The 8,302-nt window shown below is 42.9% G+C and overlaps 3 protein-coding genes across 3 annotated transcripts; 2 read left to right on the forward strand and 1 right to left on the reverse strand.

Annotated features, from left to right (window-relative positions):
• Window positions 1–266: 266 nt before the first annotated feature.
• LOC128709436 (dynein light chain roadblock-type 2) lies at window positions 267–820 on the reverse strand. Its single transcript, XM_053804431.1, has 2 exons — window positions 634–820; window positions 267–478 (listed from the first exon to the last, which is right to left on the reverse strand). The coding sequence occupies exons 1-2, from the start codon at window positions 818–820 to the stop codon at window positions 267–269; spliced, it is 399 nt and encodes a 132-aa protein (XP_053660406.1).
• Window positions 821–2,532: 1,712 nt separating this feature from the next.
• On the forward strand, window positions 2,533–6,297 carry LOC128709438 (glutaminase liver isoform, mitochondrial). The gene is made up of 4 exons (XM_053804435.1): window positions 2,533–2,699; window positions 2,942–3,022; window positions 4,535–4,631; window positions 4,699–6,297. The coding sequence occupies exons 1-4, from the start codon at window positions 2,533–2,535 to the stop codon at window positions 6,295–6,297; spliced, it is 1,944 nt and encodes a 647-aa protein (XP_053660410.1).
• Window positions 6,298–7,039: 742 nt separating this feature from the next.
• Window positions 7,040–7,486, forward strand: LOC128709443 (uncharacterized). Its single transcript, XM_053804439.1, has 2 exons — window positions 7,040–7,060; window positions 7,133–7,486. Exons 1-2 carry the CDS (start codon window positions 7,040–7,042, stop codon window positions 7,484–7,486), a joined length of 375 nt encoding a protein of 124 aa, XP_053660414.1.
• The last annotated feature ends 816 nt before the right edge of the window (window positions 7,487–8,302 follow it).

Raw genomic sequence — 8,302 nt, forward strand, 5'->3', positions numbered from 1 at the left:
ATTTTAGCGCGATATTGTTTCCCTCTTTACTGACCGACACTATAAATTATGTTGGAAAATGGAACGTGATTGCTAAGCAAAAATAGCACAAATCCAATTAAGAATTTTATATTAAACTTCCTTTCGATTAAATTGAATATCGTGTACGGTAGTGCACAAGGTTCCATTTTCACGATTTATAGGTTGTTACCGGTAAAAACGATCATGTAATAGAAAAGCAAGAACAAAAACTGCCGTTGTGAACTGTGTGTGGCCGGTCCACCTGTTCAATCCGTAGGATTTTGAATGACAATTAGTAAAAAGTCCTTATCTGGAGCCACCATTATTTCATGCTTTTTTGATCGGACTCGCAGAAATGATAAATCGTTCGAGGGATCCAGATCACGCACCACAGACCGGGCTTTATCGGACAGCTGGCTCATTAACCCGGCGTACTGCACGGTGGACGTATTGTCAAGCGTGCTTTTTACGGGAATTCCTACGGTAGGTTAAATAGAATCTTGGTTAGTAACTGGTCGGAATATTTCCCACTGCACTCGGTCCTCCATCGATGGCATCTGCAGAGTAACACCCAGCAGTCACAATAGATGACATCATCAAAGAAGCACCGTTAGATATCCCACCACAACGTACCTTCATTGTTGACCACAATCGTTCCTACAACGCCTTTGTGCGATTGAATTCGTTTTAGTGTTTCTTCGACCTCTTGCGACTGGAAGAAAATAATCAATCGAATGCGAAATTGTATTATCGCTGGGAACTTCCATTCTGCAGACGTTGTCACCAGCTGCAGGAATACTGGTTGCATATTGCTTACCATTTTCTTGGGGTAATTGAAATTGTGCTGTTGCCGACACGTTCGTACTGCTTAATTAACCTTCGAACCTGGTTTCAATCGAAAAATTGGCCGAAAAATCTTTCCTAAACTTTCTTTATGCAGAAGATCTGAGCAATTTTCGCCGTCGCAGCTACCTTCGATTCGTTTTGTTTTGACAACCAAACGCAGCGTTACCATGATGACAGTACTGTCGGTTGAAGCGATGTAACGGCGTTACTATTGGTGGTGAATGTAATTAACAGTGTGGTGAATAAGCATCTAGTTACATGAATTTTAAATTTTACAATAAAATATTTATGTTTACTGTTATTGCAACATTTTGTGCACTATTCACACTGGAATTTTATTAGAGAAAAGTAGAATTAACAACGAAACAATAGTAATAATGTGCCTTGCATTACCTCGCACTGAAAATGTATTCATTGCGTAGCGTTGCAAGCATCACGCGCTACAAATGTAGGTTCAAATTGACAATTTCCTTTTCGGTTTACGCGCTAATATCATATTTTAGTTCAAGATAACGGATTACATCGTGCTTTTTTATTTGATGGTTTGATTCTAAAACCAGCATCATTAAAAATTATGCTCTGTAGTTACTATGTGAAGGTGAATCCGACTAAAAAGAGTCTGAAAATGTTTTGTTTGCTGAACGTTGCCGTTTTAGATCCGCAAAGTCTATGATTCATCCAATTTACATCGTGTGCAGCATCACGTATGCCCTAGTAGTAGTTCTTTTCCATCTCTAGTCACCTCTTTACACGGCATTTATCAGCAAAACGATAACGATGCTGTATCATATGGTATGGTATGAGTCGGTATGTTTACATCTTATATCTCTGTTGCTCATAGATTTATCCTCTCGTGCGCACATAATGCGCAAATAGAAAACGCAAGTACCACTACATCCAAACACACACCTGCCGGAATGTTAACAATTTTCAAGACCAACTCGGACGCTCTTCTGTTTTAAAGTTACACACATACGGTGAATTACAACCACCTCAGATGATGCGATGAAGAGTAGCACTTATGCTCACTTTTGGATACGTTTAGTTTACCACAGGAATAGCTAAGGACAGGACCACCAACGTTGCCCAAGCGCAGGTCCACCATCGCCCACAGACTGTATGTCGGCAAACACAAGCGGTGAGAAGAGAAAAGAGCGAATTGAGACAGCTGTACTTTGCTGAGAGAAAACATGTACCATGAGTCCTGGATAGTGTACCGCGTGTCCTTGCATCTTTCTTATCTGCGGCCAATGGAGACCAAACGCTGATTACTTCACCAACGTGATTGACAACAACTTGACGCCATCCAAAGTGCTTTCGTGGAGGATTTAACGATTGAAAAACGTCCAACGTAAAGTGGGTGAGACACGTGAGAAAAATCGATTCAACGTGGGGTGTTTTACTGTCCATTTTCAACAGTAAATGACTGCGGTTTAGTGTAACAGTGAAAGGAACGCTCTCGTAACAAGTAAACCCCACGTGCTGTGAAATTTTCGGCACGATAATAATCAATACTTTTTACCACGTATAAAATTCGCTCATCGCGAAAGGTGAATAAACTTCTGACGACCCTTTCAAAGTTATTACTGGGCCAAAAATCGGTATCGGAATCGATAGATTGTGATTGCCTTTTGGAGTTCTACAGTGCTCCACAGCGTAAAGTAACATTGTTGAGCAGATTTTGAGATGATTATCTCTCGTGTAAGTGTAAATTTACCAAACTTAACACATCACCTTCAGTGTGGCACTGCAGCGAGTGTTATTAGTCACGGGTACAGGAGTATTCACGGTGTTGCTAGCTTAGATACATCTTCTGTACGAGCGAATCCAGAAATTTCTTCAAAGAAACACAGGTAATTGATGATGAGGACTTTGGTTGGACAATCTTTTCATTTTAATTCCAACACGAAGTAGTTGGTTGGATAATAACCAGGTAGCTATATCTATCAGCTGTTTGGATCAACAGAACAACTCTTTTTCACACTTCACATATTCACAAATCACACTTTTGACAATTTCACAATATTGCTTGTATTGTGCCCCCATCACGACCATTCTAACAGATGTGATTTCTATTTTTTTCTTCACTTTTCAGATTTTGGACAGCTGTACGTCCTTATAGCCAAAAAGCTCACTTCTATAATGTCGATAGAAAACGTCCACCTCCGTCAGATGAGTAAGTATCAAACACGTACATGTTAAAGACGGCTCATTCATTTTCCAAGCATAATACTGCGTCAGAATCACGCGCCAATAACAACTTTTAACTGGTTTCATGTTTACCTCCCCATTGGGGTGGATCGTTAACGTCCCAGTGGGCAGTTGTACATGTTGTAATGTTTGTTGAAAGTCCAAGATTAGAACGAACACACCGAGGTGACAAGTGTTCACTGTATTGTTTGTCTGGTGGTTGCGTCTCGGCATCTCGTACAGCAAAGGTAGCATGTCATACCGCCACGGAGGAACAGACTATTACGTCTTCAAATACAGTTTATCGTCTCACACGCAAGAATTTATGACGTAGATGGATGTATGAAAAGCGTTGAAAATCATCATTCAACCATACAAAATTACCAGCAACATGAGTGCGTCCCAACACAAGGGCTCGTCTTGCGATCGTATCAAATGAATCCAACAACAAAAACCATTTGTAAACAACTTCCTGGTGACGATGGGTTCCAAAATCTGCGTAATACTACGCCACAGTCGCTTTCCCTAGCAACTTCCTCTTCCTTCGATCTGCAACCCAAACCATCAGCCGATGCTAAGCAACGGAATAAATATTGATCGCCAGTTGTTAGCGGCTACTTGTCAGTTAATGAGTTTAAGCATTGTCCGCTGCATCAACATACTAAGCGCAAAACAGCAACAACCGACGTTTGATAGTGATAATAACAACATCCAGCCATCTCTTTCATCTCAATGGTAGTCCATTTTTCCGCTCCATTTCTCTGTCCCCTGTTGGTAACAGGTTGGTTGGTTCGTGTAACGTGTTCAACCGGCCGAACAAACGATCGTCGTAAAACCAATCAAATAATGCTTGCGCACGAAGAATTCACCATGAAGCTCGTGCGAAGAAAAGTTGCTAATATTCCGGGCTTGATACGAAATCAAACGCCGTTCGCTTATATATTTATCACACCTACACTGATCGAATATTTCGAACAAATAAAAAGCCCTACAACGGTCGAAGTTTTGATAGTTAACGATCGCTATCATTCGCGACTGGTTGTGTTTGATCGAAAGTGGTGAAATTGTGCTATCGTTTAGTGGATAAGAATATTGAATTAACGGGGGACGATAAGTGCAGCGCAGCATGGAGAATCTCATGCAGGACGATGATGCGGAACAGCAAACGCTGTGCGAACAAACATTCCAAAAGTTAAATCGCACGAAAAGCAATGATGTTACTCCCCAGCAACGTGAAGCGTTCGTGAAGCTGTTGGCTAATTTCGTGAGGTTCGTGAGCCACCGAGAGATTTCTAGCTATAAAGTGCTTCATAACGAAGTTACTGAGAGTGACGACATAGATTAGCAAAATTACTATCCTAAAGAGTTGTAAGGAAATGATTTGACATTGGTGAGAGTGTGATATGTCATAAGTGCTAATGGAGATTGCATGTTGAGATAAAACCTTTATATCTTTAGTAGTTAATTTACCAGTTTTCTGCTGCTTTCTTCTTTTTAGACAACGCGATTCCGACAAGAAACACTCCGAGGACCAACTGTTCCAAATGTTCAAGAACAAGGAAACGAACACGGTTAATATGGGAAAATTCCTGGCGGTAAGCATATTCGTGGTGTATTTGTGGTTTTTGAATACAAGCCTTGTTTCCGGTTCGTCTACCATAGGAATTGCGAACGATCGGCATTCGAAGAACGGATCCGCGCATTCAGGAGATGATGGAAAATCTGAAGCGTGTCCACAAGCTCAATAACTACGAGCACGGATCACCCCACACCCAGCATTTGAATGAGGAAACATTCAAGGCCGTAATCGCACCGAACATTGTACTGATCGCTCGTGCCTTCCGTCATCAGTTTGTCATCCCGGACTTTCAGGGATGCACCAAAGACATCGAGGAGATCTACTGGAAGTGCAAGAGTAACGCCGATGGTAAGGTGGCCAACTACATCCCTCAGCTGTCGCGCGTTAATCCGGACTACTGGGGCGTTAGCGTGTGTACGATCGATGGTCAAAGGTTTTCGATCGGTGACACTTCGGTGCCCTTCACACTCCAGAGCTGTAGCAAGCCTCTCACGTATGCGATCGCGCTCGAAAAGCTGGGAGCCCAGGTGGTGCATCAGTACATCGGTCAGGAACCGAGTGGACGCAACTTTAACGAGCTGGTGCTAGACTACGAGAAGAAGCCGCACAATCCGATGATTAACGCGGGTGCAATTTTGACCTGCTCGCTGCTGAAGACGCTCGTCCAACCGGAGATGACGTTGGCTGAAAAGTTTGACTACGCGCAGACCTGGTTCAGTCGCATGGCGGGTAATGAACCGCTCGGGTTCAACAATGCTGTGTTCCTGTCGGAACGTGAGGCTGCTGACCGAAACTACGCGCTTGGGTTTTACATGCGCGAGCACAAGTGTTACCCGGAGAAGGCGAACCTGCGCGAGTGTATGGACTTCTACTTTCAGATCTGCTCGATGGAGGCCACCTGCGATACGCTCTCGGTTGTGGCGGCCACTCTCGCCAACGGTGGTATCTGTCCGCTGACGGAGGAGCGCGTTCTGCAGTCGGAAAATGTCCGTGACGTCCTGTCGCTGATGCACTCCTGCGGTATGTACGACTTTAGCGGTCAGTTTGCGTTTAAAGTGGGACTGCCGGCAAAATCGGGTGTATCGGGCGGCGTAATGCTAGTCATTCCGAACGTGATGGGTATGTTCATGTGGTCACCACCGCTTGATCCACTCGGTAACAGCTGTCGCGGTGTGCAGTTCTGTAAGGAGCTAGTGGACGTGTTCAACTTCCACCTGTACGATAACATCAAGCACGGTTCGAACAAGAAGGATCCTCGACGCCATCGGTACGAAACGAAGGGTCTGTCGGTGGTGAATCTGCTGTTTTCCGCCGCAATCGGTGATGTTACTGCACTGCGCCGTCACAAACTGTCCGGCATGGACATTACACTCTCCGATTATGACGGTCGAACGGCGCTACATCTGGCAAGTGCCGAAGGACACTTTGAGTGTGTTCGGTTCCTACTCGAGCACTGTGGCGTACCGCATGATCCGAAAGATCGCTGGGGTAATCGACCGATTGATGAGGCGGAAACGTTCGGCCATGATGACGTGGTCACGCTGCTGCGACAGTGGGAAGAGAAGGTTCAGAAGGCTCAAACGTGTGACGCCAGCGAAACGGGCTACAACTCCGACCAGGATAGCGATGCGTCCAGTGGAAAAGGACCCAAAACATCGAAAGGATCAGAAATTTTATCCTAAGCAGCAATCGTGTAACTATGCGAAGAGTTACTGAAAAAATACGACAATAATTATGATGCTATCATTGCGAACAGTGATTCATCTGCCTCATTCTACGTTGTTTTAATCAATCGATAATCAATTAGATGTTAGCATTCATGTAATCGTGTTTCATCACATATTACCACTGTGTATGCGTACCTGTATCGTGCGTCATTGTAACTAGTGCATGTCAATTATATTCTATCGATATCGTACACATTCAAAACTCATACCACATACAACTAGCGAACATGCGTGTGAATCGAATAAATCAATAAAAATAGAACTTCTCAAGAGATTGTATCCAAAGCGAGGCGGTTTTTTTTATTGTACCTTTTTTTCGCCTAGCTAAGCATGAAATAAAACAAATTCTCAACCCTCCGTAGGGTATGTTGCCAATAAATAATCGGAATCCCATTACGGAAGGTGAAAAACAAACACTAATGCTTCTAATGCTTTGCGGTCTAATGACATATGTCGATCCACACCGGTTTTTGGAAACAAAAGGGTTGCATTAGCATAAGCGTCACCCCTAGATACAATTGTGTCTAGCTTTTTTTTTCGATCCGGCGACTTGAACTTGGGTCTATGATAGGAGCCCACGTGGGTGTGTCTTTCTATTATCGATTACAGCTCGAATACAACGATTGAAGGTGGCATGGTTTTGGGTGAGTTGTCGACACCGGTTTCAGTCTTGTGGTAACCTCGATTAGTGAACGAAATGGTTTGTATCTCAGTTCGGGTTTGTGCACGCAAATGCAGCAAGAGCACTTTTAAGTAGTGAAAGAGCTAAGGTTTTTCTTAACTATTGTAGGAAAAACCACCAAGTGTGCCACCACCCGAACCGGAACCGGAGCCGGAAAATTTGCACGAAAAATACATCGACTATTGTTTTGAGCGGATTCGAAAGGTACGGCTAGTGAAGCAAGTTATCGTGATGAACGAGTATGGTCATCCAGTTAGGAGCACGATCGAGAACATGGCGGAAGCGATCACCACGGCTGGACTGTACGCTAGTTTGAAGGATAAAGCTAGCTATTACCTGAAAACAATTGATGCAAATGATGATTTTCTTATGCTGCGCATCAAAACACGTAACAATGAGGCTATAATTAGCACCGATCCCGATCATGGTTTGCTCTACATCACCGTTCAGGTTCCGGAATGAGAAAAATGGATTGTAATAAAACCAACATGGAAGTGAAGAAATTATGCTGATTATGAAATTAATAGTACCGTTACATACTTGAACTTTTGGAAGCACACCACATAGTTTTGTAGTTTATTAGCCTGAAAGTATGCAACATGAACTTTTATTACCATCGTTGCAGCGATGTCAGGCTGATAGAAGATGTCGAAGTGCAGTTAATTTTGGAAACTATGTAATTCGACATTTCTATGAGAGCTGTCTTTTCAAATTACAATAAATAAGCATTAATTTAAAATTTACAGAAAATGACAAAATAATGAGAAGAACCATCAGGCCGTAATACTACTTTAGAAATGAAGGTATCTTAAGTAAGGTTAAAACATAGGCATTTGTTGGTGAAATGGATGTGAAATTATCATCAAATGTTTCTGAGAACTTGTTTTTACTTCATCGTTACATGGTTACTTTCAAGTTCATCGTTACGTCGTGCTTTTTTCTCACTGTACGAAGATATGTTTACAATTTCCATTTCGTAATGCACCCCGTACTAAGCAACAAACTTGCACGACCGCGCGAATATTACTCTGACATATTATTAAAACGTCCAAAGTGTTTTCAATGTGCTAATTGGGATGCTTCATACTTTCTACCTCTCGGCGATTGTCAGACATTTTCACACATTCTGCAAAAAAAAACACGGTTGCGGAAATGAAACCTCTTTTTCTGCACCGTACTGCAGCAGAGGTGGAATGTTCAATGTTCTGAAAACAATGTTTCGCAACGCACATTATCTGTGCGTCAAATTTCGTGCACGTGGACGTATGGCGCGGATGC

Source organism: Anopheles marshallii, chromosome 2, assembly GCF_943734725.1.
Source record: "Anopheles marshallii chromosome 2, idAnoMarsDA_429_01, whole genome shotgun sequence".
In the NCBI taxonomy this organism is placed as follows: domain Eukaryota; kingdom Metazoa; phylum Arthropoda; class Insecta; order Diptera; family Culicidae; genus Anopheles; species Anopheles marshallii.

Excerpts from the sequence above, each read along its gene's own strand:
- LOC128709438 (XM_053804435.1), top strand. The coding sequence starts at position 2,533 with ATGATTATCTCTCGTGTAAGTGTAAATTTACCAAACTTAACACATCAC. Across the intron at positions 2,700-2,941 it reads ATTTCTTCAAAGAAACACAG|ATTTTGGACAGCTGTACGTC; the intron begins GTAATTGATGAT and ends TTCACTTTTCAG. Across the intron at positions 4,632-4,698 it reads ATATGGGAAAATTCCTGGCG|GAATTGCGAACGATCGGCAT; the intron begins GTAAGCATATTC and ends CGTCTACCATAG.
- LOC128709436 (XM_053804431.1), bottom strand. The coding sequence starts at position 820 with ATGGTAAGCAATATGCAACCAGTATTCCTGCAGCTGGTGACAACGTCT. Across the intron at positions 479-633 it reads GATTGTGGTCAACAATGAAG|GAATTCCCGTAAAAAGCACG; the intron begins GTACGTTGTGGT and ends AACCTACCGTAG.
- LOC128709443 (XM_053804439.1), top strand. The coding sequence starts at position 7,040 with ATGGTTTGTATCTCAGTTCGG. Across the intron at positions 7,061-7,132 it reads TGGTTTGTATCTCAGTTCGG|GAAAAACCACCAAGTGTGCC; the intron begins GTTTGTGCACGC and ends TAACTATTGTAG.